This window comes from Suricata suricatta, chromosome 9 (genome assembly GCF_006229205.1).
Source record: "Suricata suricatta isolate VVHF042 chromosome 9, meerkat_22Aug2017_6uvM2_HiC, whole genome shotgun sequence".
Taxonomy (NCBI): Eukaryota; Metazoa; Chordata; class Mammalia; order Carnivora; family Herpestidae; genus Suricata; species Suricata suricatta.
The window spans coordinates 97,546,457-97,573,662 of record NC_043708.1 but is presented as its reverse complement, the minus strand read 5'-3'; the positions used below and the strand labels follow the sequence as shown (position 1 = coordinate 97,573,662).

The following is a 27,206-nucleotide window of genomic DNA, read 5'->3' as shown; positions in this document are numbered from 1 at the left end:
GACAGGCTACACTATGGATGGACGTAAATTTAGCCAAATGAGGTAAAGTCCATCTCATAGTAGTAGGAGTGACCATCAGAATTCGAGAGTCCATTTTCTTGTCTTTAGGAATATCGCATCTAAATGAACTTATGGATAAGGGGTTTTTTGTATAAAGTTGTACATCCTTAATGATGTCTTCATCTTTTCTTCCAGCATTAGAATTTGTAGAACTTTTAAATTTTTATTTCTTTTTCTTTTCTCTCTTTTTTTCTTAAATTCAGGTTACGGAAAAACCTAAAGTCACTAATCATTGTACATCCCTCATGGTTCATCAGAACACTTCTAGCTGTTACAAGACCCTTTATTAGGTAACTTTTTGAGAGCCATTGACTTTGTAAAAAAAAAAAAAACAAACTATAAACAAAAACACAAACTCCTTGTATGAATTTGTCAGTTCTGTTGGTAAGAATATTGAGGTAATTATTTTTATTTTCTTCCATAGCTCAAAATTCAGCCAAAAAATTAGATACGTCTTTAATTTGGCAGAACTAGCGGAACTTGTCCCCATGGAATATGTTGGCATACCAGAATGCATAAAACAGTATGTTTTGTTTTATTTCTTTAATTATATTGGATCTTTATATTTTGATGTGCAAGAGATAAATATTTTTCATTACCCTTTTTCATTTCCTGTGTTATAAGTATTTTGTGACTGCTCTTGGTTTTGTAATGAAGGGAAAGGGAAAGAAGCCATTTTCCAACACCTTCCCCTTCAGTCAGCATTTTCTTCAGGCTTTCAGTTGAAGAAGTAGGAAGTATTCTTCTGATTGTGATTAATTTTCATTTTTGAAGACTCTTTACAATCTTAAGAGGCGATTTCCTGATTGGTCAGTACTAAAGAACATTCTCCGGACTTGAACGTGCTGCCCTCCAAATTTGAGTAAATTCATCCTGGCATCAAATAATCCTGTGACCAGAGAAATACACTATGATTTATATCAGCCTAACCATGGTACATTCCAGTGGCTGGAATACGTTCTGTTTACCAAAGTCACTTCTTTCTAACTTTAGAAAGATTTGGTAGAAGGTTGTTAACATAAATATGTGAGTATCACACTCCTGTAATGTGGAAAAATTTTTTTGTTCTGCTAATATGAGGTTTAGTCTTTTTAATGTGTCAAGCCAGATTTCTTAGGTCAGTTTTTACTTTCTCCACAGTGTAGTAAGTCTTTTTGGTTTTGCCTGCAGACTTATAGGAGTTTATTGTCGGTGCCTTTTTTCAAGTTTTTGTTCATCTTCATAACATGTATATTTACTGAAATAACTCTTCCCTACCAAGGTATGAAGAAGAAAAGTTAAAAAAGAAACAAAAAAGGTATATGCACACCTTGACTGGGTTGCATCTAGACTAGTCCATTTGCATTGCACAGACTAACTCTTCCTTATTGGTTGGTTAGCTTGTAGACAAAGAAAATAGCATCTGTAAATATAAACATACCCCAGAATCCAAATACAGAGTGGATCCAAAATTCCTGATGCTGAATATGGCTTGGATTCACCCTGTTTTAACACCATGTGTAATGCCAATTAGGAATTAAAGGCCACAGCCCTCTTCTCTCCTTTTTGGTATACATGCTGTTGAAAAAACCTGAGAAGTTGCTAAGAATACTATTTGAAAAACCGGTTACCTCTAAGACTTTATCTGTTTCACTATATTCTTTAAATGTCTAGTGCTTTTGATAAATATATATGTACTTCTTTAAGGAACCAATTTATTTCCCTGGGGTTTATGATTATAGTTGCAATGCACATATTCTTTGGCTAACCAACATTAATTTCCCTATACGCTTATAAATGGCCTGCTAACCAGTCAAATTCTACATTCAATAAAATACCTAAAATTCAGTATACCATTTAATAGTTAAATACTCTGCTTTTCATCTTTAATTTTGAATACTTCTGCTTTGAGCATAACAAACTATTAGCTTATTAATATCTTGGCATAGAACATGGAAGGCAAGGGTATGAAAGAGTTACCATTTTATATACTAATTTAGAACACTGTAGGATTTGAAGCTAACTTGTAAATGGATTTTTGATAGTGACATATTAGTAAAACAGTTTTAATAGAGTCTCTTAAGAGTTAAGGTGAGAAATTTGTATGTAGTTATTATCACTTTGACCATTCTGAGGAACCAGTTATAAGGAACTGAAACTTAAAAAAAATTTTTTTTAATATTTGTCATTTTTGAGAGAGAGAGAGAGGAGCAAGCAGGGGAGAGGCAGAGAGAAAGGGAGACAGAATCAGAAGCAGGCTCCATGCTCTGGGGTGCCAGCACAGAGCCCGACGCAGGGCTCGAACCCACAGGCCACAAGATCATGACCTGAGCTGAAGTCAGCCACTTAACCGACTGAACCAAGATCATGACCTGAGCTGAAGTCAGCCACTTAACCGACTGAACCGCCGAGGTGCCCCAGAACTGAAACAGTCTTAACTTTGAATACATTGTGGCTCTGTTCGTGAACAAGAATTCAGTTGCCCATGTGATGGAATCATAGCTTTACATTTTTATATGACTTAACAGTTGACCAAACATTTTACCACAGAGATGTGAACAGTAATTTTAGATATTGCTATTTTTTTTCTTTCTAGGCACTAGTGTACACTTCCCAGACATAGAACTACAATTAAAAGTATAATCTGTAATTGTATATTGAAGCCAGCTGCTTCATGGATTTCAAAATGACTTAACCTTTGGTGATAAAATCTACTGTGCCTTTTTACAAAGTTCTTAGTATTCAACTACGTAGAAAAATAGTGAAACTATACTTTTTAAATGTATTTTTTGATAACCTACCAGTATTTTTTTTTCTTTTTTTAAACTTCTGTTTAACCTTGACAGAGTCATTACATGTATCGCTCAGGCACTTCATTTTTTTTTTAATGTTTTATTTATTTTTGAGACAGAGAGAGACAGAGCATGAGCAGGGAGGGGTAGAGAGAGGGAGACACAGACTCTGAAGCAGGCTCCAGGTTCTGAGCTGTCAGCACAGAGCTCGATGCGGGGCTCGAACCCACAAACATGAGATCATGACCTGACCCCAAGTCGGAGGTGTTACCTGACTGAGCCACCCAGGCGCCTCACTTCTTCATTTTTGTACAAGGTTTTCTTACTCTTAAAATATAATAATCCTTGTTAGCTTGAAAATGGTAACATTCAAGTTTTAAAAATACAGGAGCATTTTTTTTTTTAATTTCACCGAGTCTGTATGTGGGGGAGCTTCCTTACGGTGAAATCCCTACGATGAGAACTGGTAATAATGAGGACTCAAGACCAAGTGTGGAAGTGTAGTAGTTTTAAATGTTGTAGATGTTTCTTTCAAATAATTCCTCAGTGCCAAGTATGGCTAGGGAGGTAACAATTGTTAAAATGTGTGAAGGTAGTTTAAAAATAAAGTAATCGTGAAATATGTCCATAAAGGTATTTCAGATGTTGAAAAGATTGGTTGTATATTGCAAGCCTTACCAAGAATATGTACCTTTCCAACTTTTGGTACCAACATTAAAAAAAATGTTTTTAAACGTTAATCTGGCTTTACCACAGACCACGACTTTTAGGGCTCATTTACTAATGTTCAGGCGATCCTAGTAATGGGTGGTGATGATGATAGTAATGTAAACAAGTGTGAACGTATCTTCATATTTCATACCAAGTTGTTTGAAACTCCCCTCCATCAGTAATTCGAACTAGTACAAATTTAATAGACTATTGTACATTATCTTTAAAGGGTTGTTTATAACTGTGTGGTAATTACATAATTCCAATCTCCACTTGCCTAAATTTTGATATGGTCTCTGTGCAACATACTACTAATCCAGGCAGATTTTTTACCACATCTAGGTATTTCTGATTATTAAATTTGATGGCTTCTTACTATCAAAATAAGTGAAAAGCATTTATGTTCAAAGTGTACCAGTAAATTTTAGAGAATAATTCTGATTTCTGTAAATATGCATTTTTATCACTGAATTTAAAAATATTGATCAATTGGTGGCATTGGTGTCATTTTAATATTTCAGTTAACAAAACCATTTTTGAGGAAGTGATTTTTCCTGCCACTTTGTCATCACTTAGATCCCTGCCCCAGCCATGCTATAGTTCCAAGATTTTAATATACTTGTTATAGTTTGAACTTTTAATAAAGTTTATGGGCACTTGTATGTAAAGTATTTTATAGTCTTTAAAGAAACAACAGTCCCATTTCTTGCCAGTGTCCTCTTGTCTTTAAAAATTGTCTTTCGTGGTTGGGGAAATATTTGGTAACCTTTTTACTATGTCTGCTTCTTTGCAAAGCTTTGTTTTTAACAGAATAATATTCTATGCTACAAGTAATCACAATTTTTAAAAGGAAATTGTTCACTTGCTAGTGTCTTATTATCTATATTGTTTTTCATTAAACAGAGTTGATCAAGAGCTTAATAGAAAACAGGATGAACCGAAAAGTGAACAGTAAGTTTGGCGTCTAGTCCAGACAAGACTGAAGAATGTGCTGATGAAGCAGTGCTCTCTTTTTGCATTTATAATGCATTTATTGGCCCTGATTTTTATGTAACCTGTTACAAAATTGACTTGATTCTTCCTTAATGGACTTTTGTATAAGGGACTGTTCACTGCTGTATTGGTTTGCAAATCTCTTGAATTTAGCTCTTTATTAGCTAATTATATTGTACTCATTTTATATTTTATATTGCTAAATAGCAGAGAACCACACTTTATATAAAGCAGTTTCTGCATTTGTTTGTTGAATGATACATCTTCCTCAGTAAAATATTTATATGCCTAAATGGTAAAGGAAAGAGATAATATATATTTTTATGTTTCTGAGCAATATTTTTTAATGTATACCTGTCTTGTGGAAGAATATGCAGGTAAATGAGACCATGATTTGTAAAGTGCATGTTTGAATTTTTGTTTCTTATAGATGGTTAGTTACATTTCCTGGGTGACTTGCAAAATAGAGTTGCTCATAAGATGAGGGACAGTTAAACTGGTTCTCATGAATACCCAAAGGTCATGTTCATAATCTAAGTCGATTAATACTATCCTAAGCTTTTTTCTCTTTTAATAAATATCGTTTAATTCAGAAGCGCAAATACAAATGTATTGCACACTTTTTCCTTTTTAAACTTTAAAGACAAGTCAAAAAGCCATTTTTAGAACTAGACTTCAGAGACTAAGAATTGGGATTTATATATATGTATATACGGGACATTTTATCTTCTGGCCAAAAGCCAGAACTTTACTACAAAAAGTTTAGGTTTGTTCACTAATGTGAAATAAGCTGTGTGTCCAGGGTATCACTGTCCAGAATTTGTGGGTGCAGTGTAGTATTCAGAGAATGTGATGAGTTCTTCACTGTCACTGTTTTTCTGTAGAAAATAGGGGCTGCTTTTTTAACTGCTCTCAATGTGGGCACTTTACCAAAATACTTTATCAGTTATTTAAACTTGATAGTAAGTTAGTGTTTAACCTAGTCAGATATTGTGTGTATTCACATTTTCTTTTGAATCATGTTGACAGTACTGTAAAACTAAGTTATTTTGTAAGTCTTAGAGCATCACTGCATTATGCTGTTTGGGTTGACATGTTTAATATAAGCGTGTAAACTTTTGTTTAATTTGGTTAAGTACCTTGACTCTATTAAAATACGCCATACTTAGGGGCCTGAACAGAACTTAATTGCCCACAAAATCGTGTCATATACTTGTGTGACCCATTTGGAAAGCTTGGTATCCTCCAAATTTGAGGGTCCTCTGGGCCTTCCTACCAGGCAGTTGACTAAGGAGTGTCCTAGAGTAGCAAACTTGAAGTGGAGGAGAGCTAAGCTTTTAGGCTTTCTTCTGTCCCAGACTGAACACACATGTGGCTCTCACCATTGCCATTTTTAGTGTGAAGTTTATATTACAAAGAGTATTTTCCATTACATTTTGTCCTTCTCAGTTATAAACTTGGCCTGCTAGACCTAAGTCCAGTCCTGGAGGCTTCCCAGGATGAGATGCTCCTCAGCAGCCTTCTGATTCTGCTTGGATCCAGCAGCTGTAGGCAGACCCTGAACTAATGTCATCCTGGCAAATAAAGCCAAAACCATTATCGCTTGCTGCAACCTTAGAAACAGTTTGTGTTGAAAAAGCAAACTAACAATAACAACTTAGGCATTCCTTCTGGAGTAACCATATGAGAATCGTGAATAAACAATCATTGAACTTAATTGTGATTAGAGTCTATATTTGTAGAGCTCTTTAAGTAGTCTTTCATCTATAAAAGTTTTCAGTTTCAGCATTTAATTATGTTCATTCACTTTTGCTTTTGAAAGCACTTTCCTCACTACGGGTACAGGTTGTAGCAAAAGTGGTGCATGTTCTTAAGTATTTTTCTAAAGTACAACTGGCCCATCATCTATGAGAATATTAAAATTCAGAGGGAACAGTGTTAACAACTGGGGTCAAACAAAAGGGATATGGTGTGAATTGCTAGATTAAAACATACCTTTCTAACCTACACCTTAATGGAGTCTGGTATAGAGATGTGCACCATAATAAATGTTTCACAACCCTAAGGCCTAAGATCATTACTAGTAGGTTATTAGAGGAAAAGCATTTACTAAGTTCATTATTAGTAATTTGTCATTGTGTGACAGTTCCCCCATATCATTCAATTTTAATTTTCCATTACTGATTAAAATGAAAGTAACTATAATTGTATTATTTCCTCTTTCTCATGGGGTCATGGATATAACTTAACTGGTTTAATTTTATTTTTGTCACTATATTTTGTTGTACTTAGGCCCTGAGTGCCTCTTTGTCAAAAGTTTCTCATATAAAAATCTTTTGGTTGTGTTCTGCTTGGTCGTATTCCTAAGTAGCACCAAGGAAAGACGCTAGATTGGCTTCACAGTCTAAGCTTTAATAGCCGTTAACTCGAGTGGGAACTTGTGGGGGGGATGTGATTCTAAGTAAGCCCTAGCAGGGTACTTTGAAAGGAAGATAACAAAACAAGGAAGTAAGAGAAAAGAACCTATAATGAGGTGCCCTCAGGTGTCTGTAAAGGGCAGTGCCGTGTGGGGCAGCTCTTGGCACCCTGCGTAGGCTTTCTTGTATCCGACAGGGAAGCGTGCAGGCTGCACAGAGCATACGTGAGAAAGAAGACTGGAATGCAAGGGACAAAGGCTGGTAGCACCCGGAATGAGAATTTATCTTTTCCTCTGCTTTGTCTCTTCATACAGAAGCAAATTTGAACAGAGAGGGTCAGCAGTGGCAGTGCTCAGATTAAAGTTTAGGACTAGGTTAGTTTTTTATATTTTATAGGGTTGGCAAACATTAGTGTAATCTTCCGAAGTGGACATCACTATTTAGTAACTGTAGTGAGTCCTGAAATTTGCTGATTGACAAGTATACATCAGTAGCTAGAATTTCTTCCACTGTAATTTCAGAATTTGAAAAGGTAAGGGATCTGCTTTATAATAGAGACTTCTTGTAGATGACTATAGCATCACCATTTGGCTGTTTTTTGTGAGTGCTCAGGGAATTTGGAAGTGTTTAATTTAGTGCAAAAGTGGCTTTTTTAGATTTCTTCAGTTGACCGCTAAATTAGCATTAGGATATTATCAGGTAGAACAGGCCAGTTTCCTAATGAGATTGGTAATGGTATTTATAAAGTGACAGTAGCTTTGTCCTCCTTTTCCCTCTGTTATATATGGAAAATTACTAACAGTGCTCCATCAGAAGGGAGAAGATAGGTTGAAAATAAAGATTTGCTAATCCGTTCCATCTTATTTTCATGCTTATTTTTTCCCATCCTGTTTCGATTATTTGAGAACTGGGTCACAAACCTCAAGAGAAAGGAATAGAGGAGTTAAATGTGCTTATTAGTTAGACCAGCTGTCCTGTTGTCACAGGGACCAGGAGCTGTCAGATGAGTTGCTGGGAGAAAGCACTACGGATTTACACTCACATGAGGTCAGCTGGTGAGGGCACTGGAGACTGACTATGCAGTATTCGAACAGTGCTGAAGAATTACCTAGGGAGCCTTTCATTCACCTCTTCCCCATCCCAAGGTTCTGAATGAATTAGATCCGTGGTGAGTCCCAGTAACGTAACTTTGCTTTAAATTTTTAAATGGTACTTGAAAATAAGGTAACGTTGTTAAATATGAGGAGTGACTCTAAAATTTGAACAGAACTGTTACTGTGTTTCAACTGTGTATGCTAGATCTACTTAATTTCTTAGTTTTGAGGATTACTTTAAAAACTAAAGTTCACATAAAGCACTTAAATCAAGCACCTAATGAAAATCCAAGGTATAATGCTTTCAGACTGATAAAGAACTATATTAAACTGTTTGCTTCAGATAGGTGAGTCTATCTCACATGACCTTCTATAGGAGGTTAAAACATTTACATTTTGAAATCTCTGTTTTCACAGTGTGGCTAAGGAGGAACTTGGAAAATAATACCAATTTGCTGCTCCACTGCACTTTTTATATATAGACTTTCTAAAGTTATGCCTCAAACTGTTCATTTACATAAACTTAACTAGTAAATATTGTGTTCAGGGCCACTGTCTTGCACAGCTGATTGGGCACTGTTCACATAGAACACAATTTAGAGTTAGACACAGTGTGCTCTGCTCATTTCGCTATTCAGAATATGCTGCCTAGGCTGGTGCTGTCGTTTTACAGTGTGAGAATCTTAGTTCTGATGACTGTGTGTGCAAGATGTTGATGTGATCCCTGTAAGAAATAAAAGAGTTGGTCTTGATTTACTAAGGAGATGTAATATTTTCTTTTCCCCTGACTTATTACTAGGAGTACATTAACTTGTTTCCTGATTTGTTGCACATCATACTTTTGCAACGTTAATGAGTTTAAATAAATTCATTGGAAAGTTTGTTTTTGACTCATTTTTATCACATATTTTCTCTTCCAATTATGTTACTAAATTTTCACACTGAGTTATCTTGTAAGCCTTTCAGTCGTTTTAGGCCCTTTGTTTCTCTTTATGTCGCCTGGGCACTACTTGCTCTTCTTCATGGGGGTGAGGTGTTCATCCTGCTTTAATTTTAAACATTGTCTAAACTGTCAAACTTTGTATCTCATAGTTTGGAATCATTTTGGTAGTGGGGAATCCAGCAGTAAAATGAGTTCAATAAGTGGCTGAAAACGTGGCTTAAATGAAAATGTTTAGCTTACAAAACGGCTCAGAGGTTCCACTCGATAGCACTTGTTTATGTATTTACTCCTTAATCACTATTCAGCTACTTAATGGCAAACAGCTATACATATTGCTGCATTTAGTCCACCTAGGATACCATTTGGGTTTATGTAAACTCAATATATATTGAAGTATTTGTCTTGCATTAGGTACAAATTTTAAATACAAGTTCTCCCACATAAAAATTATTCAGAATTCACAAGAACTTGCTGGGCTAAATGAACTGCAGCCCTATTTTGAATTATAAAGTAATACCTGCTCTAATGTTTTCAGAATTGGTCAATTTAATATTGCAGGATCTCCCAACAGTATTACCCTGAACACACTTCGAGGATAAGATGTGACTGTCCTAACGTTCCTAATTGTGTACTTAGCAGTGGAGAAGATTATTATGAACGATTTGGTAAACCTGGTGAATTACTCAAAAAGGAAGCTGGTCCACGGGTCTCGGGCTTGAAAGCTGCCGGCCCCACGCCCTCCTTCCGTGCCACGCCCTCCGGTGGGGAGGCTTGAGTGGCGTGTGGGAGGAGGGGCTGGGCGGGGCCTCCCGGCCCACTCGCGAGCTGTCACTTCCTGGTTCGGCGAGCACTTCCGGGTCGTTGGCACCTCTCTGCGGCTTCTGCGGCGGCGAAGAGGTGGTCGGGAAGTGAGTGCTTCCTGCTGGGCTGCCGGCCGCTCCGCTTCAGTCCGCTCCGCGGCGGGAAGCGCCTTCCCCGCAGGTACTGGGTGAGCCTCCCCCGCGCTCTCTGCGGTCCCCTGGAGGGGGATTGCGGGTCGGTTTGGTCTCCTAGGGCTGCGTGGAGGGCAGGGGCCCTTCGCTCGCGGGGCCCGGGGTGGGCCCGTTACTGACTTGGCAGCCGGGATGGCCAGGCGACCGGTACCCGCGAGGGAGAAGTGCGGGAGTCGGCGGGAGGAGGTCGCGCCGTGCGGCGGGAGGTTTGTGGTCCGCAGGGCGCCAGCGGGACGGTCCTGGGGGAGGTCTTCAGCCCGGCCCCTTATTTTTAGCCAGGTGAATGTCCTTACGCCTCTAGAGTTGTTTTGTTTGTTTTCTGTTTTGTTTTTGCTGAGTATGAGAGGAGCGCTTTCCCTAAGTGTCTCGTTCCTGTGATGCTTCGCTTATTTGAAGTGTGCCTTAAACTTGAACTGAATGTTGAGCACAACGCAGACACCCAAATTTAAACTCCCACAGGGTCACAAATTTAAACTGGGTGATTTGATCAAGAAGGACTAGGGCTAGGAGTTACTTCCCAATATGGAGCCTTTCTAAATATTCTAAACTGCAAAATGAGGTAGGACGAAATGCTTGTGAGGGATACCAGGTTTAACAGATTTGAACATTTCACGAGGAATTTTTAAGAATCTAAGATAATTAAAGCTAGTAACTAACACATGTTCAAGTAACTTCGAGCTGTTTTTTTAAAATTAGTATTCTATTAAAGTGTAATTGCCATATAACATTAGTTTCAGGATAATTAGTGCTTTCGTTTCCTTCAGACAAATACCAGAAGCGCAATTGCTGGATCATTTGGTAGGTCTGCTTTTAATCTTTTGCAGAATTTCCATACTGTTTTCCACAGTGGCTGCAGCAGTTTGCACGAGGGTCCCGTTTCCTCTACGTTCTCGCCAGCACTTGTGTCTCGTCTCCGGGAGAATAGCCATTCTAACATGTGCGGGGTGGTTCTGATTCGCATCCGCCTGATGATTAGTGGTGGTGTGACTCTCTTCATGTGTCTGTTGGGGACCTGTAGGGGTTATCTGGGAAAATGTTCAGATCTTTTGCCCATTTTTTAATCTGGTTGGTTGGTTGCTGTTGAGTTGTGTGAGTTCTTGATATGTTTTGGATGTTTGCTTTTTATCAGATAATGGTTTGCAAATAGTTTTTCTCATTCAGCATGTTGCTTTGTTTCATTTTTTTTTTTTTTTAATGTTATTACTTTGAACCTCATTACTTATTTGGGTGTCTGCGTTGTGCTCAACATTCAGTTCATTTGTCCTCTCATTTTAAAATGTAACTTTTTTGTGTGTTTAGTATATATGTAAACATGAAAAAGTCAGTATTTTGAATGATTCAAACTTTCTGTGTCTGTTTTCCATCAATTCCCTCTTTACCCTATCCCACCCCCTCAGCCACCAATCTGTTCTCTGAATCTGTGTTCTTGGGCTTTTCCCCTTTCTGGTTTTAGTTTCCATCTGTATCCAATATCACTGATTTGCCTTTCTGTGTCTCGCCTCACTTAGTGATATTGCCGGTGATGGCTCCGTCAGTTGAGCACCTGACTTGATTTCTGCTCAGGTCATGATCTCATGGTTTGTGGGATTGAACCCCGTGTCAGGCTCTGCACTGACAGCGCAGAGCCTGCTTGGGATTCTCTCTCTCCCCCCCTCTCTCTCTCTGCCCTTCCCCCTACTCTCTCACTCTCAAAATAAAAAAATAAACTTAAAATGGTAATGCCCTTGACGTCTATCCCTGTTGTTGTAAATGGCAAGATTTCATTCTTTTGGTGGCTAAATAATATTCCGTTGTAATATATTCGCCACAATGTCTTTATCCATTCCTCCACTGATGAACACCTGGGTTGCTCTGCTAGCTTGGCTGTTGTAAATAATGTTGCAGTGAATGTGGAGTGCGTAAATCTTTTCCAGTTAGTGTTTTCATTTGGGGGGATAAGTACTCAGAAATAGAATTGCTGTATCATATGGTAGTTAATACTTGTAACTTTCTGAAGAACTTCCATACTGTTTTCCGTAGGGGCTGCACCACTTTACATTTCCCCCACAAGTGCAAGAGCGTTCCCTTTTCCCCATCCTCACCAATGCTTATTTCTAGTCTTCTTGATAATAGCCGTACTAACAGGCATGAGGTGGTATCTCATTGTGGTTTTGATTTGCATTTCCCAGATGTTAGTGATGTTAAACTTATTTTCTTGTGTCTGTTGGCCATTTATTTGTATGTCTCATTTAGGAAAATGTCTGTTTATGGCACTCCTGGGTGACTCATTCGGTTAAGTGTCCAACTCTTGATTTCAGCTCGGGTCATGATCTCAAAGTTTGTAAGATGAAGCCCCAGGTTGGGCTCTGTGCTGACAGTGTGGAGCCAGCTTGTGAGTCTGACTTCCTTTCCCTCTGCCCCTCCCCTGCTTCCATGTGTGCATATTCGCTCCCGCGCTCTCTCTCCCTCCTCTCCCTCCTCTCCCTCCTCTCCCGTCTCCGATAAACACTTTAAAAAATGCCTCTTCAGGGGCACCTGGGTGGCTCAGTCGGTTAAGCATCCAGCTTCGACTCAGGTCATGATCTCACGGTTTATGGGTTTGAGCCCCGCGTCAGGCTCTGTGCTGACAGCTAACTCAGAGCCGGGAGCCTGCTTGATTCGGTGTCTCCCCCTCTCTCTGACTCTTCCCTGCTGCCTCTCTCTGTCTCTCAAAAATTAATTAAAAAAACATAAAAAAAGAAAAAAATTTAAAAAGCCTGTTCAGATCTTCTGCTAATTTTTAAATTGGGTTATTGACTTGTATGAATTTTTTATATAATTCGGATATTAATTTCTTATCAGATATATGATTTGCAAATATTTGCTTCCATTCATTAGGTTACCTTTTCATTTTGTGGGTGCTTTCCTTTGCTGTACAGAAAATTTTTAGTGTGATGTAGTCCTACTTATATAGTTTTGCTTTTTTCTTTTATTTTGCTTTTGGTGTCCAGTTTAAAAAATCATAGCACCAGTGTCAAGGAACTTATTTGTAGCCTGTGTTTTCTTCTAGGATTTTATAGTCAAGTCTTACATTCAAGTCTTTCATCTGTTTTGAGTTGGTTACTGTGGAGATAGTGTGCAAGTTGGTGGTCCACTTTCATTCTTTTGTATGTGTTTGCAGTTTTCTCAACATAATCTTGTGAAGATACTGTCCTTTCCCCAGTAGATATTCTTGGCTTCTTTATCATAAATTCAGTGAGTATAAGCGCATGAGTTCATTTCTGGGCTATTATGTTCTGTTGTGATTACCATGGCTTTGTAACATTGTGCAAAATCTGGTGGGAGTATGATTCCTCCAGCTTTGGTCCTCACTCTCAAGATTGCTTTGGCTGTTTGAGGGTTTGGTGGTTTCATACAAATTTTAGGATTGTTGAAAAAGGCCATTGGAATTTTGATAAGAATTACATTGACTCTGTAAATTGCTTTGGGTAGGAAGGAAGGACATATTAATAATAATCCTTCTAATCCATGAGTATGGAATGTCTTTACCTTTATTTGTGCCTTTTTCAGTTTATTTCCCTGAATAAACTGAATTATGTCTTGTAGTTTTCAACATACAGGCCTCTCACCTTCTTGGTTAAGTTTATTCCTAGGTATTTTGTTCCTTTTGATGCAGTTGCAAATGTGATTGTTTTCTTTATTTCTCTGATAGTTATTAGTGAACAGAAACTCAGATTTTGTGTATTGATTTTTGTATCCTGTGACTTTACTCAGTTTATTTATTCTGAGTTTTTGCTGGAGTCTTTAGTGTTTTCGGTATATAATATGCCATCTACAAATAATGGCAGTTTTACTTTTTCCTTCCCAATTTGGATGCTTTTTATTTTTATTTCTTGCCTAATTGCTCTGGAAGGACTTCTAGTACTTGGTTGAATATAATAGGGCAAGCGTCATGTCTTGTTTGTGATCTTAGAGGAAAGGCTTTCTGTTTAACACTGTTGACTGTGATTTTAACTATGGGTTTCTGCTATCTGGCCTTTATTATGTTGAGGTATGTTCCCTCTTAATCTACTTTGTTGAGAGTTATCATAAGTGGATGTTGAATTTTGTCACATACCTTTTCTGCATGTATTGAAATGATCATAAGATTTGTATCATTCACTTGGTTATTATGGTGTATCACATTGGCAAATTTGAGGTTCTTGAATCATGCTTACCCCCCCCTTGAATAAGTCCCCCTTGATTATAGTGTATGATCCTTTGATGACTCAGTTTGCTAATATTTATTGAGGATTTTTGCATCTATGTTTATCAGGGATTTGGGCCTGCAGTGTTGGGGTTTTTTTTGTTTTGTTTTGTTTTTTTCTTGTAGGATCCTTGTCTGGTTTTGGTTTCAGGGTAATACTGGACTCATTTAAATGAGTTTGGAAGAGTTCGTTCCTCTTCTCTTTATTGAAAGAGTTTGAGAAGGATTGGTATTAATTGTTTTGAGTGTTAGGTAGAATTTATCAATGAAGTCATCTGATTCTGAGCTTCTGTTTGTTGAGATCTTTTTGATTACTGATTAAATTTCCTTACCCGTAATTGGTATATTCGTGTTTTCTATTTCATCTTTCTTCAGTTCTGTGTTTTTAGGAATTAATTACTTCTAGGTTGTCTAATTTCTTAGCATATAATTGTTCATAGCAGTCTCTTAAGATCCTATTTCTGTGGTGTCAATTGTAACATCTCTTTCATTTCTGATTTTATTGGAAATTTTTTTTCTCAGTGAATTAACTAAAGGCTTGTCAGTTTTGTTTATCTTTTCAAAGAGCCAGCTCTTTTTTTCATTGATACACTCTAAGGCTTTTAAATATCTATTTCATCTCTGTCTTTATTTTCTTTCTTCTGCTAAATTTGGGCTTTGTGTGTGTGTGTGAGAGAGAGAGAGAGAGAGAGAGAGAGAGAGAGAGTTTTAGTTTCTTGAGGTGTAAAGTTAGGTTGTTTTTGAGATTCATATCTTGCGGTAGGCAGTTAGCACTGTAACTTCTCTCTTAGAACTGTTTTTATGTATCCAACAAACTTTGGGATGTTGTATGTCCATTTTCATTTGTCTCAAGGCATTTTTTTCCCTTTTGAGCTCTCCTTTGATCTGTTGGTTATTCAGTAACCTGTTGTATAATCACTCATTGTAAATTTTCAGTTTCTTTGTGTAATTTCTAATTTCACACCATTGTGGTCATAAAAGATGTTTGATATGACTTCAGTCCACTTAAATTTATTGCCTTGTTGTGTGGCCCATCATATCCTCTATCTTGGAAAATGTTCACGTGCACTTGAGAAATATGTATATTCTCTTGCTTTTGGGTGGAATGCTCTGTATATATATTTTAAGTCTGGCCTAACATGTTCTTTTTTTTTTAATGCTTTTTATTTATTTTGGAGAAACAGAGAGACAGTGCGATCAGGGAAGGGTCAGAGAGAGAGGGAGACACAGAATGGATGGATTCTGAATGCATTTTGAAGATAGAGTTTACAAGATCTGCTAGGGATTAGATGTGGAGGGGAGTGGGGGTAACTTCAAAGGTTTTTGTGACATAGAGAATTCAGAGAGAACAGAGTAAACTAACAAATGATATAGGGAAGGATAAATCAGGGAGTTTTAAGAGGACAGCCCAGGGGTGCCTGAGGGGCTCAGTCAGTTAAGCATCTGACCTCAGCTCATGATCTCGCAGTTCATGAGGTCAAGCCCCATGGCAGGCTCTGTGCTGACTGACAACTCAGAGCCTGGAACTTGCTTCAGATTCTGGGTCTCCTTCTTTCTGTACCCCCTCCACCTCTCGCTTGCTGTCTCAAAAATAAATACACATTTTTTTTAAAAAGTAAAAACCACCCAAAAAGTGTGATGTCCCAGAAGCTAAGCTTCACAGTAATCAGCTGTGTCAAATGATCAAGTCTAGTGAGGACTAAGGAGTTGGATTAGTTTCACCAATGCCATTAGTTCACCCTCTGTTTCATTTGAGTGCTGGAGGCAAAGCCTATGAGGAGTGAGTGTAAGAGAAAATAGGAGAGGAAGAATGAGAGATGGTGAGTGCAGGTAACTCTTGAGAGTGTTCCTCACAGAGGAACAGAGAAATAGAATGCAGCTATGAGGAAAGGGAGTTGAGACTTTTCAATTTTTTATTTATTTTAGAAAGAGGGAGAGCACGCCCTAGCCCAGGAGAAGGGCAGAGGGGGAGAGAAAAAAACAGAGAGAGAGAGAGAGAGAGAAAATGAATCTTAAGCAGGCTCCACGTTCATCCATCAAGGGCTTGATCCCAGAACCCTGGGATCATGACCTGAGCCAAAATCAAGAGTCACATGCTGTACCAACAGAAGCAGCCAGGCACCCCAAGACTTCTTTTTTTGGGAGATAAGAGAAGCAGCCACATTGTTTGCTGATGGTAGTCATCCTTAGAGACAGGAAATATGGTGTGGGGGAGAAGGACAGATTCAGTTGTTGGAACGGTAGTGTGGAGGGTACTAGAGGGCATAGGCTTGAGGCACAGGCTGAAAACTTGTGTAGCAGTATGGCCGGGTTTGGCGTAGTGGCAGACGGGGAGGCGGTATGTGCATACAGACACTGGTAGGTGGTTTGAAACCGTTTTGAGGGTTTGCGTTGCTTCATTTTCCTGAGTAACATAGGAAACTTTGTATCACACTATGACAAATTTATAACATTTTGACATAACCACCAAGTTATTTGTTCACTAATACTTATTGAATACATACTAGGCATGTGTGTGCTTCAATTAATAGTATGAAACCTAAAGTACTGTAAAGGGGAAGGGAGGTAGATCTTTTTTTTTTATAGGTTGGTCATGGAAGTCCTTTCTGATGAAGTCATTTGAGAAAGCAGAGATCTATCTGAATTAGATCAGGGAGTGAACCATGGAGGTATCTGGGAAGAACATTTGAAGCAAAACTGACAGTGCCAAGGCCCTAAAGCAAGACTATCTTGCTATCCTGAAGAACAGCAAGGTGCTAGTAGGACTGCAGCAGTGAATGAAGGAGTAAGTAAGCGGAAGTTCAGTGAGGTGGTAGGGGGCGACCATCCTGTCAGCCTCACAAGCCATTAGGAGGACTTTGTTATTCTGAGATAGGGTGTTGCTATTGGAAGTTTGGAATAAATGAGTACTGTGGTTTATTTATTTATTTATTTTTGAGAGACAGAGAGAGATAGCGCAAGCAGGGGAGGGGCAGAGAGAGGGAGACCCAGAATCTGAAGCAGGCTCCAGGCTCCGAGCTAGCTGTCAGCACAGAGCCTGACTCTGGGCCTGAACCCACCGACCATGAGATCATGACCTGAGCCGAGGTTGGACGCTTAACTGACTGAGTCACCCAGGCGCCCCTAATTTATGTTTTAAAAGGCTCAGTGTGGCTGCTCTAGGGGCAGGGGTGCAACAGGGAGCACTCTCACAGGGCTATCACTGTAATCTTGGTGGCAGATGTTGAGGACTTAGTGGTAACACTGGAGATGGCAAGAGTTGTCAGCTCCTGGCTGTACTTAGAAGGGAGAGCTCGAAGGATTGGCTGACAGGTTGGATGCAGAGTGAGAGAGAAGGTAAGGTTGAATGTAAAATTTTGGGGGTGTCTTACACAAGACTAGATTTACTATTTACCAGGGTGAGCAAGCTGCGGGCTGAAAGGTTGGGGGAGGGACAGTATCAGGAATTCGGCTTTTGTCACATTTCATTTGAGCTACCCTACTTGATATTTTCATGCAGTTTTATATATGGCAACGCTGGGACAAGGACTGGGGATGCACATTTGGGAGTCATCAGCAGATAGTAGTTAAAGCCATAAGCCTGAATGCGGTAACTAAAGGAGTAAAGCCTGTGGAGCAGCCCTAAGAGGCCATAGGGCACTGCACAAGTCAGGCTGCCGATGAGCAACCAGCAAAAGAAAACATAGTAGTATCCAGGGAGTTGGGAGGAGAGAATGGAGTGTGGCATCCCAAAAGCCAAAGATAAGCTTTCAGGAAGGCAGAACTTATCTACTGTATCAAATTCCCTGGGTCTAGAATGTGAAGACTAACGAGTATTTTGGCTGAGTTTTACTTGATAACTCCTTGAACAGGTCTCCATCTCCAAGCTGAAAGCGCCGTGAGGTCAGCGATCTTATATAGGGCATGTAGCAGCAGCTCAGGATTTGTGCAAACTGTGCTGCTGCCACCCTGTGTGCGCCCTCCTGGAGGGCTTCGGGGGTTCCCCGTGGCCTTCCCTGTGCAACTCTGGTGTCCCTCCTGAGGGAAAAAACCCATCCGTGTCACCTTTTTCAGCTCCATCTCCTGCCACTACCTATTCATATTCACACCTTAAACTGTATCATTTCATCCTTCGGTGGCTTTACTCGTTCCGTTCTTCTGGTGCTGAGTGAGGCGTAGCCTGAAGTCTGCGGGGTTTTGTTAACCAGTTTACTCAGTCCACAGGTAGCCCTCCACTCTATGGAGCTTTCATAGTTACTGGTCTCTATTGAGTTAAATACGGTTTGGTATATCTGTTACCCTCTCTAGAGTATAAGTTTTTCAGAGTCAGGAGTGTACCCTTATGTATCTTCCTGTCCCTATCTTCTCGGTAGGCACTCTATAAATAGCAAATGCTAAGGAAAAAAGAAAATGCAGCGAAGGCATATAAGTGTTAAGCTGAAGATTGTCCGGATCAGTGACTTGACAGTAAGGAGAATGGAATGGTAATATGCAATAAATTGACTCTAGACTAGGTTAAAAGACCTTTAAAAGAAATAGTAAAAAAAAAAAACCTGTCTATAAATTGAGTATGCCTATACTTTTGTATAAAGAAGAATAAATGCCTATGTCAATATAACAAAGTCATTTTTAACTTTTCTTTGTGATTCTTAGTTATAAGGCAATTTGCAATTAAGGTTTTTGATAGCATATATTAGTATATGAAGTAGACTATATTACATACATGGTTATAATGTTTAATACTTTCATATTAAATTTTTAGGACATCAATGCAAGCTTGAATAAGAAAAGTTTCTTCCTCCTAAGCCATGGCATATCAGTTATACAGAAATACCACTTTGGGAAACAGTCTCCAGGAGAGCCTTGATGAGCTCATACAGGTGGGAGACTATCCATCAGTTTTTATTTAGAAGGGTCTATAATTCTTGTTATAGCCTCTCTCTCAGGCAAAGATAGGAGATTAGAGATCTTAGTAGACTCTCTGACCCAGCAAGTCAGTATTGAGATGTATAACTGCAAGTTCATGTGCATTATACCATCCTGACTACAGGGCATAAAATATAATGAGTCAAATGACATAGTGTAATATGCCTAACTTTTCAAAGATTATTGTTCAACATAAAAATTGAGAGTATTGGTTTTCTTTTATGCGTAGCTGTGTCGCTTTAAGATTTTGGAAAATTAGATTTTTTTAATATATTAAGTCCTGTGGTTTTTATTTATTTAAAAGAAACTTGGTTCCTTCAACTTACTGAATGCCTCTTTCCAGACACTAAAGGAGTGATAGAGTTTGGTCCTGGCAGTGTAACATCGCTCCGTGTTTTCTTTTCAGAATTCTGTTTGAGTCAAGACAGTGCAAGAAAATATGGTTAGGCTTTATGTCCTGTCAGTTATGGCAAAGAAGAAGAAGCTCCTCGTTTAAGAGGCTCTGGTTAACCTCCGTTGACGTTCAGATGATAACTCATATGTATTTTGTCTTTCATGTCCTTCCCTCAGAGTATTTATGACCTTTACTTTTTCTCAGTCTCAACAGATCACCCCCCAACTTGCTCTCCAAGTTCTTCTTCAGTTTGATAAAGCTATAAATTCAGCATTGGCGCAGAGGGTCAGGAACAGAGTCAATTTCAGGGTAAGGATATTTTCCTAAATTTAGCAGCTTACACCAGTGATTGTTACCACAGTGATTTTTAGGATCCCTACATAGTTATTAATCATAAGAGATGGCTTAATCCAATTTTGGAACTTGTTTTATAACTATACCTTACTTTTAATTGATTTTTAAGTTTACTTGAGAGGGAGAGAGAGAATCCATAGTAGGCGCCATGCTGTCAGCGCTGAGACTGGGTCTCACGAACCGTGAGATCATAACCCGAGCCAAAATCAAAAGTCGGACGCTTAACCAACTGAGCCACCCGGGTACCCTCACGTGATCTGTAATAATATGATAATAGGAAATACAGACTTGTTTTTAAGATTTTTATTGCATTGTCTATGGTTGGTTGCCTTCCTTCAAGAGTTACTAAGGTCTCAGATGCCCAAATCATTATCTGCAGGATGGAAGATAAATGACACTGACCTTCACCCATTCCAGGAAAGTACATTCGTGTTGCCTCCTACCTTCTTTTCGGAAGACCTGAACGGGTGGTAGATCTGTTCTGGTAGCTTTGTTCATTTTTGGCTTACTGTTCAAAGTATAAATGAGATCAAGCTATCTCTCTCTTTGATAGTAAATTCAGACTGAAGGCTTATTGACAGCATCCTAGGGAATAGATGCGTCCACGTTGGTATTAATGGAGTCCTAACAGTGTACAGTATTTGTTTATATTTATCTAGTATTTCTGCTTGTTAAAGGGATGCCATAAAGTAGAAATTAAAAGGTTTACAGTGTATGAAAAGAACATAGAGGTTAATTGCTTTATTTAAAATCATTTATTCAAGTGTCTTATTATACATACCAGGCGTTGGCCTCAAGGTTATAAAAGATACATTTTTACTCCAGATAAAGTTTTATTTGCCAGGTTTCTCATTTAGAACCTGATGGCTTTAAATTGATCCATGTTAATATATAAAATTTTGCCTATGTAGACAATTTGACTGTGTATCAGAGGCAATACCTAAGAATCTTCTAGTTGTATTATTGTAGGTTCCCAGTTTGTATCCATTTAGGTGAAGTTAAAAACGGGCACCGGGGTGGCTCAGTCGGTTGAGCATCCGACTTCAGCTCTGGTCATGATCTGCAGTTTGTGGGTTCACGCCTGCGCTGGGCTCTGTGCCACTCTCAGCTCCTCTCTCTCTCAAATAAGACATATTTAAAAATTAAACATAATTTGACATTTGCCTCTCTAGCATAGTGTTTGATAAGTTTGCCTATTTTCCAAAAGCTAGAAATAGTCTGTCATAACCTACCTCTCCCATTACAGCAACCTGTGTCAGAGTGGTAATTTCTAATTTTCAAAGACATTTTGCTAGGTCACATTTAAATCTATATTGTTTATAATAATTTTTACTAGCCTGGGAGCCCATTACATGTTAAAATTTATTGGCAAAAAAAGTCAAAACATATTTACCAAGGACCTTGAACTAGTCCTTTAAACAGTCATTGTGTGTTTTTGATAGAAACGATTACTTAAACTTCAAGTAGTAATTAAGAAAAGATTTAATGGTCAAGAAAAGTCACCCTTCTACAAACACTGACAGTTTCCTTTTCCCTATGTGGTCTGTTTCTATAAAGAACGTGTAATAAGATATTTTAAAAATGTTGCCCCGGGGGCGCCTGGGTGGCTCAGTCGGATTAAGCATCCGACTTCAGCTCATGATCTCACACCTTGTGGGTTCGAGCCCCGCGTAGAGCTCTGTGCCGACTGCTAGCTCAGAGCCTGGAGCCTGTCTTCAGATTCTGTGTCTCCTTCAAAAATAAGTAAAACATTAAAAAAAAACTTCTTTAAAATGTTGCCCAAAGGTGCATTCACAATACAGTTTGGCCAAATTGATTATTGTTAACATCAGTTACTTGACTAAAGCCAAATATCATAATTTTTTAATACTCAAAAAGTTCTGTAAATACATTGCTTTTAGAGAAAGAGAGACACAGAATCCAAAGCAGGCTCCAAGCACTGAGCTGTCAGCACAGCTGATAATTACGTTGTCTGTTTTAGCATTTAACCTAAAATGGGTTTCAGTCAAGTTTTATAGCAATTTAACAATAAAATAAGGGAAGTATATACATTATGTTAAAACTAACAGAATTTCAACATACCCAGTGTTGTGCCTTGTTCAGATTATTGGCATAGCTGTCACCGACTGGATAGTTAGCATTCAGGGGTGCTGAAAATGAACATTCAAATTGGTATTTGGCTCTTTTAGCTACTTTCTGAGCTTGCTTTGCTTTTTTTTTTTTTTTTTTTTTTTTTTTACCTAACAGTATGTCCTAAATGGTTTTCTGTGCATTACTCTCACCACTCCACTAAAACTTTCTTACCACATTTATTACTAAACCTAATGCATAATTTGTGATACTATATTCTCTGTTGAAACCTGTACTTCTCTTGAAACCAAACTCTCCCAGTTTCTATTCTCTGACCCCACTCTCTCTCAGACCCTTTGTTGTTGAACTGTTGGGGTTCCTAAGGGTTATCTGGGGCTCCGCCTGCTCTCCTTGGACGACCTCACCCAGCCCTGTGGCTCCGAAGCCCGTAGGCTCGTGCTCCCAGGCCTTCTTCCACGCCCGGCTGCTTACTGCACAGGGTGGCTCAGATCCCACTGGCTTTTCCAATGAGTGCACTGTTATTGGAGACAAGCTTAGTTAGGACCTGACATAGGTCTATGGTGGGGAGACAGAAATCTGCTCATTCCTATCAGGAAATCTCTCCTTTCCTTTCCTTGCTGCTGTCAGGAAAGCCACTCTCGCCTTTCTTGCAGGCATCAACTTCTGCTTCCATTCAGAACCACCTCCCCTAAATTCATGTTATCACCAGAAATGCAAATCTGATCATGTTATTCCTCTGCTCAAAATCCTTCACTGACCGAATGGGTTTAGGATATAGCAAATCTTTCCAAGGTTCTCTAGGATCTCCTTCACCTGGGAGCCCCTGTCACATTTAGCTATCACATTCCAAGTATGTGTTTTCCTTTCCATTGTGTCACCTCTCCCTTGACTTTTACTCATTTGTCAGAACTCAACTTGAGCTTCACTTTGGGAGAGGAAGACTTCTGTGCCCCATGCCTTCCTGACCCTTGGGTGTCCCTAGTTTACTCCTCTTTCACGTCCTGCGCTGCTTTCTTGATCTCCCCCACTACCCTATGCTCATGGATGGCTGGGATCATATTTGTACCCTCAGAGCCGACCATAGTCCAACAAATGATAATTATTCATACTTTAAATTGTTCATGAAGTCGTTCATAGCCTTCATAGTTTCCCTAATCCTTCTCACTTGATAGAACATTTAGGTAGAATCCAGTTTTCACTATTACAAGGAACACTGCAGAGAATGTTTTTGTGAATTGAAGGTTGGGGGTTTATAAATCTCTTACCAGATACTGAATTTCATTGGTGAAGTTTCCATGTGTAAAAATCTGTTTTGATTGCATTCAGCTTGTGTCCGTTCTTCAAAAATTTCCTTTTAATGTTTAAGCCCATATTTCTGCTCCTAAAAAAAAAAACTTTCTATTAGTTACACAGGACAATAATGTAGTTCCAATGGCTATAATACAATAATTCATCCACACACAGGGTTAAAATTTTGTGTTTCTGGGTAGTCCCTGCTTTTGTACAAGCTCCGAGTATTAACTTACCCCGTAAAATGTGGTTGACCTTGAAAAACGTGGGTTGGAACTGCATGGATCCACTTATACACGGATTTTTCTCAATTTCCTTTTTAGGCTTCTCTTAGGAGCACTTTCTGTGGCTTACTTTTGTAAAATACAGAATATAATGCATATAATATACAAAATGTGTTAATCACCTCTGTGATATTCAGTAAGGCCTCTGGTCAATAGGCTCTTAAACTGGGGGGCAATCAAAATTGTATGGATTTTCTTCTGCCGGAGGTTTAGTGTTTTAGGTAAAAATTCAAGTGAACTTCCAACGCATTGCCACCAGAGGGTAGTAGATGTACAAATTCCAATTTCCTTTCAGCTTCTTCCCTATGGTTCAGGTGAATAAGGTGCAGACTCTTAGCTGTAAATACGCTGCTAACTGCAGCATTAACTCTTAGCAAATGTATCTAGGGTGGTGGTTTTTGTTTTTCAAAGGACAGGATGAAGATTAAGGAAAATCGTAAGGGATTAAATAGTCCTACTCTTTTAAGGATTATATTCTTGGTAACTGAGTCGTCAAATTGCTTTCGTTAAAAAATGACTTTATGGTATGTCTAAATGTTTTGTTTTAAAGGGCTCTCTAAATACGTACAGATTCTGCGATAATGTGTGGACTTTTGTATTGAATGATGTTGAATTCAGAGAGGTGACAGAACTTATTAAAGTGGACAAAGTGAAAATTGTAGCCTGTGATGGTAAAAGTAAGTGTTTACTTAAGCTACTTGAAATCTTATTTTTGTGAGTCTTTAAGGGGAGAAATGGCCGAGAGATCTGGCCTCGGTCTCATCTGGATTCTGAATCCCAGGTCTGAAATCTCAGTCCCCTTAATGACTTTAGGCATGAACATTTCATAGGACATGTAGATTGAATTTGTGTGGGCTAAATATAAGCAAATTAGGTTTTTTTCAGGTGCACATTTGAAGTGTTTCATTTTGATAATTTAGCCTCTCGTTTCTGTGTTGCTTGTCCTTACATTTTAGATTTAAAAGTAATCCTACAAAAGATTGTAAATAACCATAAGACCCTTATCACTTATAATGGTAAATATCCATTCCCCTCTCTTTTACATCTGTGCAGATACATTTTCCACAGCAGACCTAGGACCTTGTTAAAGTCCTTAAACTATACATCTCTGCTTTCTCTTCCATGATTAGTTATTTCCTTTTTGCTAATTATATTTTAAACCTAAACTTACTTTATGATCTGAACCATTTGTGTTTAAAACAGCTGTTCCTGAAATTAGAGAAGACTGTTACTCTCTAAGAGGGGAAATTTGGAAAAGCCAAAGAAAATGTAGAAAGGAATACCCTAAATTTCTCAGTTTATTTTGGGTTTGTGTATTTTGGGTTTCAAATGAAATAAGCTAATCACTGAAAAATGTAGGGAAGACAGAAAAGCATAATTTATAACATCATCTGGAGAGAACATCACTTAATGTCTTACATAAGACTAGAAAGTTACGCAGTATCTTTTATTATATATGTATGGATACACATTTGCAAATATACCATTTTTCATAACTGCATAAATAACTTTAGCCCTCTTTTTCAAGAACGGAGTCTCTCTCTTCCAGAGCTCAGAAAGTCTGACACTAGCAGTATAATATCTTGCACTTTTCAGAAGGTTAGCTAGGAATAATCATTAAAAAGTCATCTTTGCTTAAAATTCTTAGAATATTCTCCCATCAAATATTTTGTTTCCTTGCTGTAATGACAGAAAAGATCTATATTGTTTTATTCCTGGATTATAAGGAAACATTTCTGTATGTCAGATAATGTATACTTTTCCCAATTTTTCTTTTAAATTTTTACTAGACTGCAGAATTTGGGCATCCATTTATAAGGCTCAAGGTTAGAATGATGCTATTAGCCTTGATTTATAACTCCTGCACCTCTATCAAAATAAATTAATGATGTAGACCAGCCCTATTCAGTAAAACTTTGGTACCTATGGAAATGTTCTCCCTCTGTACTTTCCAGTAGCCACATAGGGCTATTAAGCATTTGAAATGTGTTAGAGCAACTAAGAAATTAACTTTATCAGGTAAGTAATTTAAGAAGCATAGCTAGAAACCCTCACCAGTGCAACCACCAAAAGAAGAAAAGCATCACGGAGAACCAAACAGTCGGCTAAAGACGACTGCGGGGGGTGGGGGCAGGGTCCAAAGGTCCCTGAGCAATTAGTAATATCAAAGTGTCTAGTGAACGTAAGGGTGGTCCTCACAGGGGATTACTTTTGCTTAAGGATCAAAGTTACCTGTTTTTTCGGGAAGTCACTGGACGAAAAGTAGTAAGTCAGCCTTACGTGCTGCAGCGGCCTCTGAGGAGCGGCCCTGCGTCCTGCAGCGTATGACCTGGGCATCAGGGAGAAGACGGTGGAGGCCTCCGGAAAAGCCTAGATTGTGTCGCATGTATTCTGTTAGCAAAAAAGAATTCCATCTTAGAATTGTTTTCTTTCCAAAATTAAAACCTAGTTCGGTATTTACAAGTTTAAGTGCTTGAGAAAATCCCATTCTTTAGTGACCAGGTAAATGGAGTGCTACTATGAAGTAAGCCCCCCCTTTTTTTTCCCCCCTAAAAATCAGTGGTTAGAATTTTGGTCTATTTCTCACCAGGAAATAAAATACAATTTTCTCCTGATTATAGTTCTTTGGGGACAGTAGAGAACCTGGAAAAAAAATCCTATAGCACGGTCTGAACCCAATTTGTATAACTCACATAATGAAAGAAGTAATATGATTTGGTTTTTCTCTAGCATAAATACAGAGAGCTAAGAATTTTTTTTTCACCTCTGCCTTAAAAAGCAAGTTAGTTAAGTTCCCAAGACCGTTCCTTGGTCAGCCTCCCTCAGGCTTGCCTTCCTCCTCACCCAACAGCAGCACCACCATTATTTCCTGTTTTAAAGATATTCTCACAATATTTACATTTAAAACTAAGTTGCTCCTTGAATTTACTTTTTCTCCTGTTTCCTAGATACTGGCTCCAATACTACAGAATGAATGGGAAAAAATGGCTTTTTATGCCATCTGCTGATCTTATTCATCGCTTTTTTGAGAAGCATAGAAGAGACTTTTCTTATTTATTCTAGCATCGCAGAAATGACTCCACTGTGCTGTACTATCAGAATTCCAATAGAAAGAAGCTTACGACTATAGCCTCTTACCTTTTCAGCATGAAGAAACAAGTTTTTTTTTAATAACAAACACTGTTGCCTTCCTAAAAACACTCTTTAATAAACTCATTTTAAAACTCGGTGTGAGTAATCACTGGGAGAACTATTAAGCTAGCATTTGAAAGAGCACCGTCTTTCTTATAAAAGATACGCATCCATTTCTGAAAGTGAAGTTATTTTCATCAGTAGTAACTTTCTGGTTTGGAATTCCATTTTCCATTACTTTTTAATGTTTATTTTTGGGGAGAGACAGAATCCAAAGCAGGCTCCAGGCTCAGAGCTGCCTGACGCAGGGCTGGCCCCCACAAACTGCAAGACCATGACCTGAGCGGAACTCAGGTGCTCAACTGACTGAGCCACCCAGGCGCCCGGGAAAAGTTAAGTACTTTTTAGACAGCTCCCATAACCAAAACAAAACTAAAAAACCTAACTGCAGAAGTCTCTACATGACATGTAAATTATTTCTTAAAACTGGTCATATTTCATACATTTTAAAATCATCTACATCTTAATTATTTGATTTTGAATGAAAAGTCTTAGTATATGCTCCATCTTT

At 38.5% G+C, this 27,206-nt stretch overlaps 2 protein-coding genes and 1 long non-coding RNA gene across 7 annotated transcripts in view; 2 read left to right on the top strand and 1 right to left on the bottom strand.

The window, feature by feature from the left end:
* Positions 1–8,927, top strand: part of BNIP2 (BCL2 interacting protein 2) — a 32,521-nt gene extending 23,594 nt beyond the window's left edge. The window contains exons 8-11 of one of the 2 annotated variants that reach the window (XM_029951408.1): positions 264–350; positions 485–583; positions 1,322–1,357; positions 4,446–8,927. In XM_029951408.1, coding sequence (XP_029807268.1) covers positions 264–350; positions 485–583; positions 1,322–1,357; positions 4,446–4,497 — 274 coding nt within the window. In that variant the 3' untranslated portion in view covers positions 4,498–8,927. The remainder of the gene's footprint in view (positions 1–263; positions 351–484; positions 584–1,321; positions 1,358–4,445) is intronic. The other variant, XM_029951410.1, reaches the window with a different exon arrangement.
* A 913-nt stretch (positions 8,928–9,840) lies between these two features.
* On the top strand, positions 9,841–26,730 carry GTF2A2 (general transcription factor IIA subunit 2). 4 transcript variants are annotated; one of them, XM_029951846.1, is made up of 6 exons: positions 9,841–9,970; positions 18,538–18,631; positions 18,927–19,044; positions 19,689–19,793; positions 24,054–24,180; positions 26,452–26,730. In XM_029951846.1, exons 3-6 carry the CDS (start codon positions 18,973–18,975, stop codon positions 26,475–26,477), a joined length of 330 nt encoding a protein of 109 aa, XP_029807706.1. In that variant the 5' UTR covers positions 9,841–9,970; positions 18,538–18,631; positions 18,927–18,972; the 3' UTR covers positions 26,478–26,730. The 4 variants fall into 4 exon arrangements, with proteins under 4 accessions (XP_029807706.1, XP_029807705.1, XP_029807708.1 ...); XM_029951845.1 differs by having other exon boundaries at positions 18,538–18,648; XM_029951848.1 differs by lacking the exon at positions 18,538–18,631 and having other exon boundaries at positions 9,841–9,977.
* LOC115301847 lies at positions 19,379–23,303 on the bottom strand. Its single transcript, XR_003913320.1, has 3 exons — positions 23,195–23,303; positions 21,921–21,988; positions 19,379–19,500 (listed from the first exon to the last, which is right to left on the bottom strand). It is a non-coding gene; the product is annotated as an uncharacterized LOC115301847 (long non-coding RNA).
* Positions 26,731–27,206: the final 476 nt, after the last annotated feature.